This window comes from Colossoma macropomum, unplaced genomic scaffold (genome assembly GCF_904425465.1).
Source record: "Colossoma macropomum unplaced genomic scaffold, Colossoma_macropomum, whole genome shotgun sequence".
Classification (NCBI taxonomy): Eukaryota; Metazoa; Chordata; class Actinopteri; order Characiformes; family Serrasalmidae; genus Colossoma; species Colossoma macropomum.
The window spans coordinates 2,523,764-2,544,660 of NW_023494808.1; the positions used below are offsets into that span (position 1 = coordinate 2,523,764).

General features: G+C 36.6%; 2 protein-coding genes across 2 annotated transcripts; both read right to left on the reverse strand.

The window, feature by feature from the left end:
- Positions 1–1,362: 1,362 nt before the first annotated feature.
- Positions 1,363–5,631, reverse strand: LOC118797702 (trem-like transcript 4 protein). Its single transcript, XM_036556972.1, has 5 exons — positions 5,448–5,631; positions 5,049–5,353; positions 4,279–4,433; positions 2,207–2,265; positions 1,363–1,601 (listed from the first exon to the last, which is right to left on the reverse strand). Exons 1-5 carry the CDS (start codon positions 5,485–5,487, stop codon positions 1,363–1,365), a joined length of 798 nt encoding a protein of 265 aa, XP_036412865.1. The 5' UTR covers positions 5,488–5,631.
- A 3,244-nt stretch (positions 5,632–8,875) lies between these two features.
- LOC118798179 (CMRF35-like molecule 5) lies at positions 8,876–17,118 on the reverse strand. Its single transcript, XM_036557545.1, has 6 exons — positions 17,036–17,118; positions 16,529–16,858; positions 13,079–13,186; positions 12,030–12,146; positions 11,788–11,843; positions 8,876–9,342 (listed from the first exon to the last, which is right to left on the reverse strand). Exons 1-6 carry the CDS (start codon positions 17,073–17,075, stop codon positions 9,043–9,045), a joined length of 951 nt encoding a protein of 316 aa, XP_036413438.1. The 5' UTR covers positions 17,076–17,118; the 3' UTR covers positions 8,876–9,042.
- Between the last annotated feature and the right edge of the window lie 3,779 nt (positions 17,119–20,897).

Genomic DNA, 20,897 nt, shown 5'->3' on the forward strand with positions numbered 1-20,897 from the left:
GCTGCTTCCCTAGTTGTGCTCACTGTATTTCACCATATCTGTTTCATTCGTTCAGTCTCTCACACAGGCAGACAGACTCACACTTCCCCCTCGCTTTCTTTCAGAGACACTTATACAAACAGATATTCCAGCAAGACAAATCCACACTCACTCTCTCTGTCCTGACCTTATTGACTGTGTTCATTTGTCAGGAGAATTGAAATCAAATCACGACCATCACGGTAAAGAGTCTGATGTCCTTCCCATCACACTGAACTTACGGACAGCAGCAGAACCAACCAGAAGAGTTCAGCTATGGGGAGGGACATTAATCAAACATTGAATGCTTAATGTTAACTGAAATGTCCAGTGACTCAGTAAATGTTTTGGTAACAGTTTATGTACTAAATTTCATTTGCAATATTTCCTAATGTTACCTTTTTAAATTAGGACTTTATGTTCTTCAGAGATGTGAGCAAACAAAGTTTCATTCTCTTTTAGAGCTGAACCTAGGTAATCTGCGGGGTCAAAACATACACTGACACTGTTCATTGGATACATAGATAGATAGATAGATAGATAGATAGATGAATGAAACTAATTTGGTTCTGCATTCTAGTCAGAAGTTTGTAGATGAGTGCTTATGTAACATTTCTTCTAAAATCAAGGGTACTAATAAAGAGTCTGTCCCCCGTTTTGAGCAGTAACCTCCTTCACCCTTCTAGGAAGGCATTACACTTGATGTTGGAACATTATTGTGAGGATTTAATAGAGCATTAGTGAGGTCATGTAGGATTATCAGTTCTGGATTACTCCAGCTCATCCCCAAGGTACTGGATGGAGCTTCATCACTCCAGGGAACACAGTTCCACTGCTCCACATCCCAGTGCTGGGGGGGCTTTATACTCTTTTAACCTACACTTGGCTTTGGGCATGGTATTCTTTAGGCAAGTTTCATTTAACTATTTAGACACACTGCTGTGAAGTGGCAATGACCAAATTGAGAGCAAATTGAGATAGACAGATAGATAGATAGATAGATAGATAGATAGATAGATAGATAGGGCAGCAATCTACCAGAAGTGCACATAGCAGTGTTGTGCAAAATGGAACAAAGTGCAAGTGTAATATATCTATATGCGCAAGTAATAACTATATAAAATATATGAAAGAGTTAAAGAACAGTTTATATGATAAATATATTCTGTAGGTACCATTTTTACTTATATACCTTCAATGTGTTCAATGTACAAATTATGCATGTACGGAGTGTATAGTATACGACATCAGTACACAGAGTGTAGGTAACTTAAATGAATAAATACAGGTTATTTTCGCTGAGTATGGTATACATGTTAGTGTTCTACTGGTGCAGCATAGAGTTTAGCAGTGTGATGCTTGTTGGGAAGAAGCTGGACCTGAGTCAACGGGTTCTGTCCCAGATACTCCTGTGTCTCCTCCTGGATGGCAGGATGTTTTACGGTCTGTGGCTGGGGTGGAAGGAGTCCCTGCAGCAGGATGCTTTGGCATTGGTATTATGTTTTCCAGCAGGTGGGGACAGTAACCTGAGCCAGTGACAGGTTGAAGATAGCACCAGGTGAACCCTCTCCATTCATCTAGGGCTTTGGATTGGGAAAGATTGACACATCTGACAGAGGTGACATTGTCAATACATGTGGCGATATATTCCATTACACATGAAGTGTAGAGAGGAGAGGGCCCCCTCTGGCCAAACATTCATATTGATATATTCACTCATTTGATGAGTAACACATACTTTGGAAACAGGAAAAATGAAAGGTGATCAGACTGTCTCAGGTGAGAGAGGGGAACAGATTTGTATGCTTCTGCAATATTCATATAAAAACATGGTCCAAGGTAATGACTCCTCTGGTGGGGCAGGAGACATTCTGGTAAAATTTTTCCAGTACAGTTCTTATATTAGTATGACTGAAGTCACCTGCAGCAATAAAAACTCAATCTGAATGTTCAATTTGTTGTTTGCTGATTGCTGCACTCAGTTCTTCCATGACTTCATCTTAACATTAGCATCAGGAAGGATGTAAACCACAATAACAACAACAACAACAACTGAGAACTGTCTTGGTTAATAAAGGGGTCTGCACTTAATCATCAGATTCTCCAGATTGGCACTGACTTTCAGTTACTGAGTTTGTACATCATGATTTACTTCCATAAATGCACAGATCCCCAACCATGCACTTACCACAGTCCTCTGCCATCCTGTCCACTCTGAACACGCTGCACCCATCCAGCTTCACCTCCCTGCCGTGTGAAAGGAAATTCCGTGGAAGCACACCAAGTTCATTAAATTAATCATCATATGTCTGTGTGTCAGGACAGAGCGTCTTGACCTGCAGGTACATTTCTTGGCAGCCACGTCTTGTTCAGCCGTGGTTTCTTGTTTGTTTCACACCTCAGCTCATCTGCGTATTGTTCTTAGACATCTTGTTTATCTCTGTACTGACCAACTGCCAGCCATGTCTGCTTCTAAGTGTATAAAAAGGCCCCTCTGTTCCAAAATAAATGAGTGTGTCTGATCATCAATGCGCCTGTGTCTCTTGTTCTAGCGCACTCCCAGAACTCAGACGTTGAACAACCAGACAGAGAGAGGTCAGGGGGGGATCAGACAGAGACGAAGGAAACCATTTCTTACACCATGGATGTTGCTGTGATGTGAATTGAGCCTGAGCTTAGCCTAAAGTCTGCTCTGCTTTCCCCACATTTGTTCACTTTCTCAACACTGGTGCCGGATCCACACAGCTAGATGAGTCACATCAGCAGTCCAGGATATCCTGGAGATTTCTCAACAGAATTCTATATCACTCAATAAATTGCCTTTGCAGTGAAATCCGATGTCTAGTAAGACCTGTTGGCACTAAGATATGCTTACCTGGCACTAAATAGGCTAAAGTATCTTGGATAATAACTACTAAGTAGCAGAATCTGGAACAACACTGAGCCTTGCATTGTGCAAGCACCACCATCTTAACTCTCAATTGCACGATGTTGCCTCAGGGCAACAAACTCATCTTCCTCACTTTACAATAATGTTATACATATTTAAAGATAGGGTTAGCAACAAATAGAGGAGTTTGAATAAGTCAATAAAAAAGCATGTACTTGGTCATACTACCTCTTAGTGGGCACATTTAAACCTCTTTTTAAGAGTTCAGTATCAATTTTGTTATGACAATTTGCAGAAATATGTTTGTTGCCTAGAAGCAGCATTGTGTGACAGTGGAATGGATTTAGCCAGTCACAACCCAGGTCTCACCACTTCAGGGAATACAGCTCTATATCATTTTTCCCCTTTACTGTATAATGTTGCCTCAAGGCAACATATGCCAAAAGGACCCCATCATACTTTTTTTTGTTTGTTTGTTTTTGATTTGTTTGTTTTTTAGTGTTTTCAAATTTAACTGGGTCTGAAAAAATAAATCAAGGACCATTTTATCTAATAAAAGTGAATTAAATTATTTTTTAAATTGATCTCTTAATACATGCAGTAGAGGGTTAAAAAAAAACTTACCTCAATAAGTTTATTGGGACATGTTATAATAACCATGGCATGCTATATTTAGTGCTGAAAGGCAGCTTTAAGTTGTCATGTGTCAGTCAGTCAGCAATGGTTATAGTAGAACGTTAATTTATTTTATTTTGTCAGAACAAATAAAATGAGTTTCGTGCCACCATTTCTTATAACCCACATTGCCCCCTGCAGGCACCCGTGACAAACAACAGTGTTAATTACTTGCTAAGTGGAAGTGGACATGTGTGGAGCTGTGACCTGGGCTGAAACTCAATGTCTGTGAATATTTGTAATGATGTTACAGAAGTAAGTAATGTGAGTGGAGATCTTTTGTTAAGAACAGTATACACAAAACTCACACAAATTGTCCCCTAAAAATGGTTTCCACTGACATGTATTTGGATGCCTTCAATTATAAGTAATTAAACTGAAATTTAAAAAATTTGATCATTTCTGGTAATATTTTTGAGCATTCTTTTAACTCACTAAAATTCTTGACCTCATCTTAAAAAAAATCAATGGTGGCAACAGCATGTTTTTTTTTCAGTTAAATATTTATTATTTACTTATGTATTTGCAGTTTCTGTAGACATGCAACAATAACGCCTTGACATTTGATATTAATACTACAACATCTGTAAGACATTTATCTGTGAATGAGAGCAGTCAAGCTTATCACTCTGCAATGCCTTTCCAAATTTTTGCACTTTCAAGCAAAAAGTCTGAGTTAAATGTTCAGTGTGAACTGTGAGCCACATAACATGAGGATAAGCTCTATTTTGCGTTCATTTGATACAAAACATGATGTCGCTTGGCTGTTCTGCTGAACATGAGCTGTCTGTGTCCACTGGAGACTTTGTTGGGGGGAGGATGCCAGAGTCACTTTCTGGAATTTTCTTTCCTTAAAAACAAAAAAAAACAAAAAACAAAGTTAAACCCTATGTTGTTTTCTTTCTTTATTTCTTTCTTTCTTTCTTTTTTTTTTTTAGCAAAAGTGACGATATTAGGACCACAGTGAGTTAATATCGTGAGGTGACACTAGGATCAGGATCATTAATTTGTTTTACTGTTTGAATGAAATAGTATTACAAAAAATTAAGCATGACATGTAAAAAGGTAGATATCTACTTCAATTTCACGAAAAGAGAGCAATTGTTATAGAGTAATGCAAATCAACTGAGTTACATTTGGTATTATTATTATTATTATTATTATTATTACTATGACATTGTAAGCAAAAAAATGGTGGTGCTTTTGTAGCTCTTAATGTACATAAACTTGGAACCACTTGAATATGGCAGATTAATATGCCCTAAAATTTCTGTATACATTTGAACTTCTTTTCTCAACTTTTTTTTTTTCAAGTCTTAATCAGCGTAACTACAGATGGTGCCCATTTATAAAAGTAGAACTGCAAAATAAATAGACTAAAAGACTATAAGCAGTCCAGCACATCCTGAATCACTGCTTTAAACTGAATCCTGCATGTCTTTACCTTCCAGTACTGTTAGATCACCTCATGTAGGGACTGTATATGTAATCTTTCCACTCCACACCAGTAAGTCCCAGAGTCGGACTTCTTCAGGTTAAAGATGGTCACCATGAAGACTCCAGAACCTTCATCAAATAACGAATACCTCCCCTCTATATTTGGGTCACCACTTCTTGCACTTTTAATGAGAATGTCACTCTCAGTCATGCAGGGCGCCTTGCAGAAGTACTTGACATTGTCATCTGCATTGATATGGGAACACCTGATCTGAATATCTCCTCCAACGTGACCCTCCAGGGTCAACGTATCAGCACTAATCCTACCTAAAACTGACAGAAGAGCTCAGAGTAAGGTAATTGTGAAGCAAAAAGTGGGGAAAAATACCGGCATAAGACTCTGCACATGCAATATGTTCAGTCATACCTGCAAGGCTAAAGATGAGGCTAGCTAGAGGAGTGGTCATGCTTCTTGCTGGTTGTTATTGCAGCCTCTCTGTCCATGCTCTGCTCTATAAAATGCTTTTCTAACTTTCTCAGATGGTTTCAGATGTTTTTTTTTGTCTCATTGGGTTTGCTGTCTTCCTCCACATCTGTTTCATCTTTCACTTTCTCACACACTTCCCCTCGCTTCTTTCAGAGATACTTATATAGAAACAAATACTCCAGTGTGACAAAAGCATGCTTCCTATCTCATACGTGTTATGCACTTATGTAGTTTCATTTCCTCTTCATTTCCAGAATGACTCAGAATCACATGGCCTGCAACTTCACTACTTTTACAACAAAAGCCGTGACTGTTTTTCTTTCATTTTATGTAAGAACACATCTTGAAATTCTCATTCTTACTCAGTTATGGGGCCAGATATTCAAACATCCTTAATATTCAAGAAAAAAAGGCAATATCTTTGAATAATGTACATTTATTTAGTCAGATATGCATGAGAGTGAAAATACACCATTTACAAAAACTATAGTTGGAATTTCAACAGTTCATGCAAACACTTTCATGTTTTGAAAAGACATATAGTAGCACTTTATTTTATGGTACCATAAATAAACATTTAATAGGTAAATATGTGGTGCTTACAAGTAATTTTCTGGTACAGTGATAATGGGCCTCATTCACCAATATCTTCCTAAGTCTGTTCTTAAATGTGTTCTTGAGAAAAGTCCTAAGGAAAAGCCTATGTAAGATTCTTGATATGCAGAATTGTTCACACCTTTGTGCTCTTGAGTGTTTGTAGATTCTGTTCTTACCTAAAAACAAATCCCAACAATGGTGAAAGTCAGAATCTTCTTAAAACTACATAACTGGTTTTCTTAAGAATGGTTAGGGAATAAGGCCCAGTGTCTTTTATTTTGAAGTTTGTACTTTTCTGGTCATTTTCTGGTAATATTGTTGTAGTTAACATTTGCACATAAGAAGGTGTTAATTCACCTTGAGTACTGGTTGAGTATTAGTTTGTTCTCCTAATGTTCTCCTAAGCTTCATAAACTCATTGGAGGTTTTTAAAAGTAGGCTAACATGGCTATCCCAAGGATCGATCACCAACTTAGAGGTTGCGCTTACTTTGACATAAGATTTTGTTCAGTGACAGCTGCTATTCAACAGGTGAGAAGTGTAGCCTTTGGTGCTTTGTCTCAATTAGGGTGCTGGAAATAACTGGAAATATGTTCAGCTAAGCTTTATCATCTCTTTGGAGGGTTTTTGCCAGCATGAGTACCCCAAAGATTGATTAATGGCTTAGAGGTTAGTAAAAGGAATAAAAATTAAATAAAATAAAAAAAATAACAAAACTTCAGTTCAGTACAAACAGTTCAGCCTAAAAAGATATGCTTCTTGTGGAAAGAAGCAAATTAACTAGTTTTATTTGAACAAAATACATATGTTTATATTAAGCATTTCTAATAACTGTGTAGTTAAACATGAATAACATGAAAGTTTAAGATAAGTGGGATGTCTGCTGTTCTGTCACATATACATACAGAATGGTTAAAAGTTGAAATTGGTTACAATGTCACACAACTAGCAACATAAATATTAGGGAAGCTGTCAGATACAGTGTATTTAATGTGTTAATGTAAGTTATTACATACTTCCCTTTACTGCTGAAAAAAACTGCTGTTCCAGTCTGATTACAAATGTAATTACATTTGTTATTACACCTTTGTGTAATTACATGAATAGGCTGTAACAGTTATTAAGATACAATTGTGTAATTATATAAGGCAAAACTGAAGTTGATACACGTGTGTAATTACATAAAGTTTACTTCTGTAATAAATATAGTTACATTGTTGTTGCATATCTTGTTCACATGTAACTACACAGTTATTAGAGACACAATATAAAGTGGGACCAACAATTCTTTCATTCAAAGTATTTTTTTTTCACTGAACAAAACAAGTAAAGTTTTTTTTGATGTTCAACTGATTCATTTTTTACTTAGAAGTAAGATTTTGTTCAGTTGTGGCTCCTGTTCAGTGGTTGAAAGCAATAACTCTTACTGCTCTCTTTCTCACTCGCAGTTGTATCTTACTTCTTATGCACATCTTATGTCTTTATAATTATCCCTGCGAAAGCCTTTCTGAAGTGCTAGATCTCAGAATGTTAGAAGCTGTATTATTATCTAATGCTTTAATTTTTCTGTTTGAATAAACACTTTAAATTGCCTCTGTGTATGAAATGTGGTATATAAATAAAATAGCCTTGCTTTCAAATTTTGCATTACATTACATTACAAAAAAAGTGCACTAAATTTACTCAATTCAAATTTGTAAAAAAAATTTCAGTTCCACATGAATAAAATATGTTACATGAACAAATTTTGTTTTTGTCTCACTCATTTTTTACAAGAATTGAATTTATGTAAAAACCCATGAACACATTTGAATCAAGTAAGGTCAGAATTATTATTATTATTACTTTTTATTTATTTATTTATTTATTTTTGTTAACTTAGTCATTTAGATTAGAAAACTACCAGATATATATACAGCAGTGCTTATCATAATTTACTTCAATAGTAAATATGAAGTACTTTGCAAGTTCAGTATAAGATAATCCTTTATTAGTCCCACAGTGGGGAAATTTACAATGCAGTCGTACAGTGTAAACATGTAAGTACAAGGAATTCATGTGAGAGATTCTAGGTATATTTCTGCCTTTAGTGATTCAACATTTCAGTAAATACAAACATGTGTGGCAGAGAAGTACAGACTAATATAGAGTAAGTAACTTTATTCCAACACAGAAAGAGATATTCCAAATGCAGATTATAATGTTAGAGAAACAAAGAGAGAGAGAGAGAGAGAGAGAGAGAGAGAGAGAGAGAGAGAGAGAGAGGGAGAGAGAGAGAGAGTACAAGACAGAAAATAGTGAGTGCATGAAATGTCTGTAAATAAGCATTTTTTTCTGATTTTGTACCTGAAAAATCACATAGTTTGTTGGGCGCTGTTTGGTTTGGGTTGGGTAAACCTCTATAATGTTGATCAAGACCCTCACAACATCACCCAGATTGAATTGTTAGTTGTAGTGTGCTTTTGATCTTTGAAATAGTGTTGGTGCATTCATAAGCCATTCATAAGGAGCAGTTCTACCGATTGTCTATGTAGCATTTTAATGTATCAGTAAATTAAAAGATAAATTGTGTTTCTGTTAGCAGGACTTTTGAGAGGAGACGTGTAGAAGAGATGGCGAGAGAGGACTTTAAGAATGGCATTATAGGGGACAGATTTTTAATACATTTTCTTTTCATTCACTCTTTTTTTCCCCATCTTTTTTATGATTTTGTTTTCAACACAACAATAATGAATGCCGAATGCTGAATTCCTGCAGGTTTGGTTGATGTGTAGATCTTCACATTACAACTTGAATAAGGAAACCCCAAAACAACCCTACAATGAACTGGACTGACCCTTGGACCTTTCCATACCGAGCCAATGGCCCTGCTACAGATTCAAATCTGGTGCCTTATTCAAATGCCACCAAAACAACATAACCAGCAATGACATTATCTTTACGTGAGATCTAAGGTGTGATAGATCGGCTCTTGGATGGAGTCGGCCATGAGGTTTTCATAAACGCTGCCGAGTCTGTGTGCGTTTGGGTCTATGTATTCTGAATCTAGATCTGTATTTGTTACAGGGAATGGTTCTAAATAGTACGGGTCTATTTCAGGGCTGCTCATGCTGGTCACCACTGCACCTGTTTGAGGCATTGGTAGGCTTGAGCGAGGTTCTGATGAAGGTGGATTTTTATCCTCTTCTGCAGGTGAGTGAACCCGACCCACACCAGGTTTCATTCTCACATAGTCATCCTGAAAAGGAAGTGAGAATTTCACACTTTGAATCAGCACTTGAAAATGAAAAAGGGCAAAGGTCAGCTAACACTTTATTTGGATGTTCCCCTATAGATGCTTTGCAGATGCTCAGTCTCTCTATAACTAACATCCGAATAAATATCTATTAAATGCGACTGAACTGGAAGTTGCATGTGAAAGATTCTATTAAACCTATTCCTAATCCTAAACCTAACTCTAATCCTAATCTCAAGGCAAAATCTACACCTACCCCTAAACCTTAACCCTAACCTTAATGTTGTTGATAATCAACTATCACCAGAAAGTTTACGAGATTTTAAGTATCTGTAGAGCATCTATAGGGGAACATCCAAATAAACTGTGACCAACCAGTTAAATGGTTTGTTTGAGTACTTGAGGCTAAATGGTAACAGTATATGGGGAGAATGTAATGCCATTGAACACCATTAGAAATTAAGGTTCTATGCAGGTACATTTTTCATTTATTAGGGTACAAACATTATAAACGTTCTCTCAAAGATAGAACAGTGGTTCTAAGGTCCAGTTGTGAACCTTATATAAGTTTTTCCAGGTAAAAAGTTCATATTTGTACATTTTCATAACTGAATGTTTTAAAACAGAACAGTAAAATAAAAGCCTGGAGGCGAGACGGGGTGTGTGGAGTCAGTACAGCTTAGAAAATATCATTTCAGTGGATTATGGTACAGTTATGTTCCCTGACTAAAGGTACTGAGATGGACCCTTGAGGGTTCCACCCCAGTGATAAGAGAGGTACTGCCCCATTGACAATTTCATACTTTTTTTCTGAGTTTAAAGCCTTTATTAGCCCCATCATGGCAGTAATTTATAATTAACTAGCTGCTAATTACTCTATTATTAACTGTGGTGAATTAAGGACTTTTCTGAGCATCTGTTATGCTCTTGTTGAACTTTATCAAGCCAGTGGTTGATAACTGATTAGATTCTAATCACTACTTTATTAAGCAGTAACTGGGGTGAGAACAGAGGAGTGTTATTTTTGTGTTATACATCTTAATGTTTTACTTTACATTTTAGGCCAATTATTATGTTATTATACCCTATCCTATATATCAAGCTGGGAGCTGGTACATAACTTTTCAAGCTAATAGTAAAAGTGCTAAATAACTAACAGTCTATCACTTTTGATTAAACAGTAATTAAAGTGAAGTTTTTTTCCAGGGTACTTTTATTCGTGAATTGTATAGTTTTGTAATACCCCTGCCTGGCAACAGTCTTGAGATCACTCTCAAGGCCACAAATGAATGGTGTCTGAGTTTGTCTGAGTTTCAGGGTGAAGAAGATTTGTAACAAGATCAGTTGAAAGTAAGGCCTCTTTTATTTACATTTCCTTTCAATTTTATTCCAGATGTAAAGTGAAATGCATTTTAAACCAGAAGAAAGAAGCCTCACTGAGTACACACACGAATGTAATCAAAGTAAGCAGGCAAACTAAGTTAGCAAAGACATATTCTCCATTTTTTTTCTGGATGTACTGATCAAAACACAAGTTCTGAGTGTGTGTTAAACTTTCCACATATACATCACAATCATATGCAAACAACATTTGGTTGTAATGTAGTAGTGGGCAGCCAGTTAATTCCAAGCTATGATAAGTTAGTTACCAGTTATTGGATGATAAGTCTTAAAAAGGGCATGGACTGATGTATAATATCCAAAGAAAATGCCATATGCCAAATTTACCATAGGTACTGCTTACTAAAATAATAATGAGTAGCCAGTTAATTATCAACTTCTGGCTTGTTAAGGCTTGAAAAGGGCTTTACAAGAGCACAATAATGTCCTCATTTACTGAAGTGTTACCAAAATTTCAACATAGTTTTTGAAGTGTTAACAACTTAATACAATGTAAAACACAGAATTTTGAGGTGCTAAGAAGTTTTTAAGGTGACTCTGCAGCTTATGTTGAAAATATTGAACCTGAAAAATACTTTGTGGTAACAGGCAATCAAACTAGCTCATTTGTAGTTACCACATGAAGTCATTTAGTTACACTGTACTTCAACCCTGCTATACAACATTGTAATAACCATGCCATAAGCATGTCATTGGAAATATCCTATGCTATCGTCATGACAGATTATGACCATACACCTAAACTGTTGTGAAAAAGATTATGATGTATATCAATAAAAGTGCTCTGAAAAAAAGCTTAATTCACCACTTCTTACTGGTGTAATAATGAGGAACCAGTTATTTACCAACTACTGGCTTGCTAGGTCTTAAATAAGGGCTTTACAAGGGCATTTTAATGATATAAATGAATTTTACCAAACTTTCAACAAATTTTCTTACAGTGTTTATGACCTCTCACTGTTTGGCACTGCCATGTTCATCGCCATCAGCTCTATTATGTTCATTATTATTTGAATCATTTAGCTTATCATTTCACATCAGACTCACCTCTGTATGTTCTGGGTCTAATTTCTGATTTTCTCTGAGATTGTAGGATGCAGAAACTGTAAGGTAAAAAAAAAGGTATGTTCTTAGTTATGCGTACGAGGAGTGATGTTGCCCTCTGCTGTTTGGACCATGTTACTGCTCACCAGAGCAGCATGTATAACTTTGGTGTCAGCTCACAACTCAGTTCTTGCACTTAACAGAACTCAGTACTGTGTACTGTGTTCTGGTTTTCATTTGCCCACCTGACAGGTTGCAGCTGTTGATCCGTTTGAGTACATGAATCATACTGAACAAGCACACGAAGAATAGCATTCCCACACATGTCATGGTAATCACTGTCAAGAACCTGAAGTGAGATTCTGTGAAAAAAAAAGAACAGAGAACAGAGACCGACTTTCACATGAACAGCTGACCTACTGCTGAGTAAACAATAGATTGGGCTGAGATTGACCACATCCATTTTACTCGAATATCCCTACCATGACGAGAAAACATGGAAACAGACTGAAAATAAATACACAAAAAATTTAAATAAGAAGCTTATGTATCTGTATAGTGGCATTAAGTATAGTATTGTACACACATACTATACAAAACGATAACATAACAAAATATCTTAACCTAACAAGATTCATGAATTTCAATCAAATAAAAAAATAAATAATAAAATAATAAAAATAATAATAAAAAAAACCTTGTTAATTTGACAAGGAATTGAAGTCCTACACATTGGTCCATTTATTTGATTTATTTGAGCTGAATAAAATTAGTTTGTTTGGTAGCTACTACATGAATCATTTTGGTTACACTTTACCTGAACCTTGCTATATTACTGGACATAATCTGTCATGTCAGCATATCATCACTGTCCAAAGAAAAACAAATATCTCCAAAACTTTACAGGAGAGGGCAAAAACATTCTTTACTTTTAATGTAAGTTTAATGTAAGTTGTACACTAATTTGCAGAAAAAAACATGCCCTATTTATGTGTGTTCTCCGTAGACGATGTGCGAACTTATTTTCACAGACAAAAAAGTCAACAAAACACGGACCATTCAAACTATTACATACAAATTTAGCAAAAATAATCATACGAAATAGGCTGGCATAATTAGACATTATGACATCTGTCATGACGATTACCACTAATAGTGCAAAATCTATTGTGACAACTCATTCCATCATATGACATCAGCTTTGAGATTAAAAATCATTCTACAGCATGAAAAAAAAATCCATAAAGATAGTAATACAAGTGTTTCTGTGTATGTGCATGTTTGTAAACCATACGTTGCGGTCTGTCGTCTGGTCTGCTGTCCACTGTCTGGTCCACTGTTATGGTAGGACTGCTGGTTTCCACTGTATTCTGTATGGTGAAAGCACTAGTACTATTTTCCACTATAACATAAAACAGTGACACAAGTATTAACATTCAGTTACATATGAACAAAAGTTTCAGTTAAATATGAACAGGTTAATGCATGAGACACATTATCTCAACTCTCAAAGTTGAGCTTCTCCTGTAACTTCTTGCCCTAATTCCACACAGCTGCAGCTACCTCTGTCTGAACTTTAGCCATGTCATGTTTTATAGCAGCACTGTACACTAAAAAATAAATAGTGCTCTGGATTTACATGATTCAAATGTGTCAATTAGTTATACAATGAAATGGGTTAAATCCTACTTCCTCTATTTATGGTAGCACTACTTTCACAGTGCTACTATACCACAGTTTCACTAGGTATCATCAATACCTAGACCAGGGGTCAGCAACAAGCAGCTGTGGAGCTGCATGTGGCTCTTTTTCTGCGCTGTTGTGGCGCCAAGGCAGAATTAGATTTTAGATAAAAATAAAATAATCCTCCTTTACAGTAAAATAAAGCTCTGCTGATCATTCAACACAGTTAAACAATAAGTGGTCTTACACACTGGCTCACAGACTGCTGGACATCACAGCCATGCAGATAACAATCTTGCCTAGCTAGTAGCTAATGAAAAGACAAAGATTTGAGATGAACACCAATAGTTTGGAGACAAATGGACTTATTTGTGTTTATAAGCACTCCAGCTGGTTTCCTCATACATTTAATCTGCATTAAGAAACTGTCAAACACTAAAAAGTCACGAAGCTGAAGTCAGCTTCTCATTTGCCAGCTTCTTGTTTGAATTGTCCCGTTCCACCTTATGGTACAGCAGTTGCATGGACGTTTAAGGTGGAATGGGAAATTAGAACAAGAAGCTGGTGAATGAGAAGCTGACTTTAAAAGTCGAACATAGAGAGACTATTCTACTTTTGAGGAAAAGTTCCCTGCCGGAGATGCAAGAAAAGCAGCTATAGCTGAGCTAATGCTAAAAGCAGAGCAACGTAACTCTGTGTCTTTGTTTATGTTATATTTTTGGTCTATACTAAGATATTAGCTAACACATATCAAGACATATTGGTAATGCTTTCTTTTACAGTTCCCTAAGTTCTAGGTATTAACCAGGTAAGTGTGAGGTACAAACTCCAAAGTACTAGGTAATTATTTTAGGTGAGAAAATATTAAGTACCAGGATAGTCTAAATGAATTATTATGAAACGTCTCACAGGTTCTAGATCAGGCCTGTGGGCGTTGTGTTTGACACATGGGTACTAGATTGTCAATATTAGAGGGAATGTATTTAAGTGTTATAATGTATTTACCTGGAACTTCAAAAGAATAAACAGGATGTGAGTAGGAGCTCAGGTCACTCAAATCTGTAGAGTCTTAAATAGTATGTGTCTATTACCTAGATACTAAACTGAATCTGAACTGTAAAAGAAAGCAGGGACTCTTTCTATAGTTTTACTGAGTTCTTACAACAAAATTCAGAAAAATGGCCACTTGTTATGCAAGTGTAAAGGGCCTGCAAGAGAAAGCAAGATTTGTCACAATGGTAATACCTGTTTATTAAAACCTTTTGACCACTCTGTTTTTTGACACAATAATTCCTGTACATTACAGTGTATAATATTGTACAAAATGTACAATAATGTCTTAATTCCTACACCTTGCTGTTTAGTTCTTTTTACATAATTTCATAGTAATTCTTTTAGACTATCCTGTTACTTACCATCTTATTACTTAAAATAATTATCCAGTACTTTAGAATTTATACCTTACCCTTAGCTGGGTAATACCTAGAACCTGTGAGACATTTCAGTATAATTAATTTAGACTATCCTGGTACTTTATTTTCTCACCTAAGAGTTTGTACCCCACACTTACCTGGTTAATACCTAGAACTTAGGGGACTGTAAAAGAAAGGGTTACTAACATTTTCAGGCAAGATGGTGAAAACATTACTTCAATAAAATGGGCATAAAATGCTGTGGCTCCCAAGTGGGTTTGATTTTTATTGAAAGGACAAAATGGCTTTTCTCTTCAACATTAGGGCTGCCAACCCTTGACAATCAGGGGGATGACCCTGAACTATCACTGCATGAGCTGAAAAGACACCTACTTAGCACTTCACAGCCATTAAGACCTTGTGCTGAGCCCTTACTGAACTAAATAAAAAACAGATTTTCTAGCCAAAAGCAATGTGATGTTTTGACTTTACACAAGCGTCACTACTGAAAATCACCCTTATAATGCTAATCATACACCACCATCATAATAAAGGCTTAGTAAGTCCCAGCCTAATTTGACAATTCTGACACACAAGCTTTTATACAATGCATGTGTTAATGATTAATTTTTGTTTTACTTAGTCAGGAGACACAGAAGTATATACTCTAATTTCTATGTGGACTAAGATTATAGAAAAGAGAGACTCAGCATTGGCACTCAGACCAGTCATGTGATCAGGCATAAGTGAGCTTAGCAACTTAAGCATAAAAAGAGAATAGACCGAGAAGAAAAGAGAAAATTCTTGCCAAAAAAAAGTTAGATAATTATATTTTATTCATGAGCAACCACTTGGGACATTTGAATCAAATAAAGAACCATTTAGTGTAATAAATGATATTAACATACACTCTTAAAAATGTTGCTTCAAGAGTTCTTTAGTAGAAAAAATGGTTCTCTATAGAACCATGTACACTCAGAACCCTTTTCATGATTAAAGCATTCTTTGCATCCTGAAAGGTTCTTCAGATTGATGGAGACTGTGCTGTAAATTTCTGAAATTGGATCTATATAGTACCCAAAAGGACTCTTCTATCGTTAGAGTGTAAAACTTGTAACAATAGAAGAAACCTTTTGGTTGCTAAATAGAACCATTTTCAGAAAGCACATTTCCATCAGTCTGAAGAACGCTTCCATGATACAAAAAACCCGTTTAATCATGCAAAGAGTTTTTTGAGTGTTCATGGTTCTATTTAGGACCATTTTCTTTACCAAAGGAGACTTGAAGCACCATTTTTAAGGGTGTACTGTATACGCAACAAATTATATAGATTATGCTATTTTTTAGTATACGACATATAGCCAAGGATAACACTTAAAATACCACCACTAAAACTACCTTATCTTATGAACTACTTTATTTTTAATATTACTCTAAGAATTATTGTGAAAAATTTAGCAATCCAATACATGAACCACAATTGTAAGTGTCTAGTTCTTTTAAGGACTATATTTGTAAATGACATACGCAAGTGTGAAGAAACCCTCTTAAAGTTTAAGGAAAGGTCCTAGAACCTTATACCCAAGTCAGGAAACATTTGGGAACATTTAAGTGTTTAGGTTAAACCACAGTTGCTGATGGCGACTCACCAACTATGACAGTAATTTGCACTCCACTTATGAAATCTGGTTGCAGGCTTTTGTCCACCCCACACCAGTACTTCCCCGAATCATTCACATGCAGACTGAAGATCTTTAAGGTAAAAAAGCGGGCGCTGGTGTTGTCGAACAAAGCAAAGCGTCCTTGTTCATCCCAGGAATTCTTAACAGTTGTGCGAATGAGGTCTGGACAGGGGAGGCCCCGGAGTCGGCAGAAATACTTGCCCTGTTCCTCGTTGCCTCGAGGGTAATGACAGTTGATCCTTAAACTTCTTCCTTCATAGCCAGTTATTTCAGTGTATTCTGCAGCAAAGCAGGTTCCTAATCACAATATAAAGCAAACATATGTAAACTATTTATTGGTGAGTTTTTGCCTCAGTTAACAAAAAAGACAGTCATTTCACCAATAACACTTTATCAAAGAAAAATGTTTAAGTATATGTAAGCAACATAAGAATCCTGCTGTAGCTGATTTGTATTTGTTAAAAATGACCATACCTGATATTAACAACACTATGACAGAAAAGTGGCCTCTCATTGCTCCCTGATAAGAAACCCAGATTTGTGGATGTATGCATCTGTGTTAGTGTGGGAACATGAACACGAAAATTTAAGCTGCTGCTTCCCGTTTTCACTCAAGTGACAGCAAATACACATATGAAACACTTGAGAGTCATCTAATTAAGCACACAGTGACCTCTTCAGGTGATTATTTGTTATTCTGACTGGAATTTTTTATGTTTCAGACAAATGCATATATTCTTACCTTCATCTTTAAAGGCACTTGTGTGCAACATGATACCTACATGTTATATATCAAAATATTCACAACAATGTCAGCTCTCTCTTTGATGAGGCCCTTTTGACCTGGAGCACTGTGTAAAGAGATAATTCAAACCTAAACCTGAAAAAATGAAACCCAGTTTTAGACAGACATTCTTAATATCTCTTGCGAAATCATAGCTTTACTCATGTGGACGAACTGTTTAGATGCTTGAAATGCGTTTACCAAAATTAGGTTGGGTGTTATCTTGTGAGAGAGGCTGAACACTGGCAAGGCGACGTGAATTATAGGAGTTCGATAGTGGGTTCCAGATGGATGGGAAATTCTGCTTCCGAAGTTGTGCAGGCATTTAACATTCCTCGATCCACAGTATCACGTGTGTAAGTAAGTAAGTAAGTAAGTAAAGTTTATTTATATAGCGCTTTTTACAACAGGTGTTGTCACAAAGCAGCTTTACAAGGAAATGAGCATTACAAAAAGAAATCCAGGTCCAAGCCCCCATGAACAAGCCAGTGGTGACAGTGGCAAGGAAAAACTCCCTAAGAGAAACAGGAAGAAACCTTGAGAGGAACCAAGACTCAGAAGGGGAACCCATCCTCCTCTGGTCGACACCGGATAGTAAACATTGTGTGCACCAGGAATATGTCATGGAAGGCATTACCACACACAGTGGACAGGCCAAATATCATGTGGTACAACAAGTCATGGTAACAATTGTTTCAGGTATGGTTTATGTGTGGCCCAGACTCCAAAAAGCCATGGACCCCAGTTATCAACAAGGCACTGTGCAGGATAGTGGTAGTTCCATTGGGTCCACTGGTCTGCCTGAACATGTAATTGACCATTTCACTGCTTGGTGACCATTTGCAGCCCTTCATGGACTTTAGGTACCCCCACAATAATGAGATATTCCAGCGGGATAATGCACCGTGCCATCGGGCCCAAGATGTACAGTGCTGTGGGTTGCTATCCAGATGGCATGGCTCAACATCCCTCCAGACGTCTGTCCACTTGTGGAATCAATGCCACATCAAGTTGCTGCACTTCACCAGGCTAGAGGGTGTCCTGCAAAATATTGGTTCCTGTCCCGTGATGTTTGGCATGTCAGTGTGTGAATAAGATAGTTGATAAATCTTATCCTCATCGCTGCTTTCCAAAATCGCAAATAACTTCAGCAGCTGCGAACTTTTTACACACCACTGTCTCATGATAAGATGGGATCGAAAGAGCGACTCTACAGATTCAGGAACTGTTTGAACCATATTAATGCACAGGATTATTGCAAAGATATTAGTAGAAACACAGAGAAACATCTAATTTGATGCACCAGCATCTTCGTCAAACCCAGACAGTTAAAGTCTAATGGACAGCATGTACTTACCCTCAAAACACTCCATTCCAAAATTTTTCTACCACCTGATAAGATGTCAAAGACATGTCATATTCAAGTGTTATTCATCTTCCCAAACGAGCTGTGTTGTCATACTTATGGTGTCATTACATCCTGGAAACGGCACCAGGTACATTTTAAAGGCTTTGTAAATTTTTACTTCACCCTATTACTCCCCTTAAATGTGGGGAACTCAATTTAGTGTGTGTGTGTGTGTGTAATGTTAACACTTATTTAATCCGTGTTAGATTGAATAGAGTAGAGTTTGTTCAGTAATACAACAGTGTCATGTTACCACTATCAGTAACTGTCATAACATATATTTTAACTAGAGCACACTGAGCAAAAATTTGCATGTGACATAAGGTGCCATGACCTCAAACATTATGCCATTTGACTATTACCGTTAAGGAGGACATGAAACTGCTAAACAAAATCTGTCATGACAACTCAGGAAAGCATATGGCATCTGCCATGACATATTTATGGCATAGCTTGATCTTGGTGTATCTGTGCCCAGAAAGAGGAAGATAAAGGTGAACATGAAAGGTGTCACATCCTCAATATCTGTTCTTGTGTTTTCCTATTCTAGAGGTGATGTGACTGTCCTAAGGTATAGTGAGGTGTTTTTTTTAAGTTTTGTGTAGAATCCCTAGAGTCCTTTATCAAGGGCAATAAATAATTTGTTTGATTGTTTTGCTGATTACATATGTCAGTAAAAGGACGGGTTCAGCGCTTTATTGTTGGCCTCAAATTACTAGAATAACACAGTCAATCAGTGAAATCCCTATTGAACGCTCCATTAGGTCTCTATTGAATCCTATACCTTGTGTGCAATTGGAGAACTCTTACCAACCTCTTGACATACATAAAACCACTACTTGTTGTATTAATATTATTTGTATTTATTCTAATATTAGAGCTCTTATCTGAGCAAATAAACACTTACTGCTCAAATATAATGTGTATTAATCCTCATTTTCTCACTATTTCATTAATGTATGTTATAGCTAATAAGTCAGCATGTTAAAACTCTTACTGTTCTGACTGAACTGTGGTACCCACCTTTCAGATAAGCCTGGAGCCAGTTCCTGGATAGGGATTAAGCCTACTTATGGACTAATTATATACCTAATCATTAACTGTAATGTGGTGATCCACCACTGGAATCCCTTATTAGTCTAGGCTTAGCGTGGGGAAGTGGTCTAGGAAAACAGCCCATGTACCAGCCCAAACATATTGGTGACATTTAAAATGGGTACCATTTATACAGACTGGTCATCCCAGGCCATCCCAGGCAAATCGTAACCCCTTAAAATCCAAATTTTATAACATAGTAACATTTATTTTTAACTACAGGGACTCAAATGCAAGCTGAGCTATTCTAAGATCATATAAGTGTGTAATAAAACTTTTAAAAGGGTTTATCTCCAGTCCACTTCTCTCATAGTTGATCACATGGAACTTTATCATTTATATATAGTGTCACAGCTGGTGTTCTGGTTTATGCAAGAATAAAGTGTTAGTCTTCATTGTTCTACTTTGTTCTACTTTGCCTGTGATAGTGTTCAGAAAAAGCAAAGGGTGACTGTTAGGCTTAGTATTAGTTGATAGAAGTTACCAAATGTTTTCTTGACCAAACGTTCTGTCTTTAATAGTAAGTGTGAGACACGTTAACTCCTAAGATTCCTAAGATTCTGACTTCCTCACACTGAGTGTCCGAAAGGCAGCAAATACTCGTGTCTCAGTTATGTGTATATAACAACATGGATCAAAATCTGCTGCCTATATATTCTTTTTATTTTCACATAGTAACCATGGTGTTGGTCTGAGAGAAAAATGTCTTTCACAGCCACTAGGAGGAAAGAGCATGCTGCTAAATGGCAGGTAATTAGGCTAGAATGGCCAGAAGTTACCAGAGCAGAATTCTGGTTATAGGGGTCTCTGGTGGCCAGGGCAAGGACTGCCAGGAGTGAACATGACTCAGGACCTCTTAAACCTTTGAAGGCTAAAGTCACATTATATCATGATAACGACAGAGATTTCGAATAAATATTCCCTTAATCAGTAAACAAATAGATTAGATGTTGTAATCAATAACCAAATAGGTAGTATTGCCTAACAGAGAATAGTAATTTTCTCACAAGGGGTAGGCCTTAGACTGTCTGCATAGGAGATTCTAGACA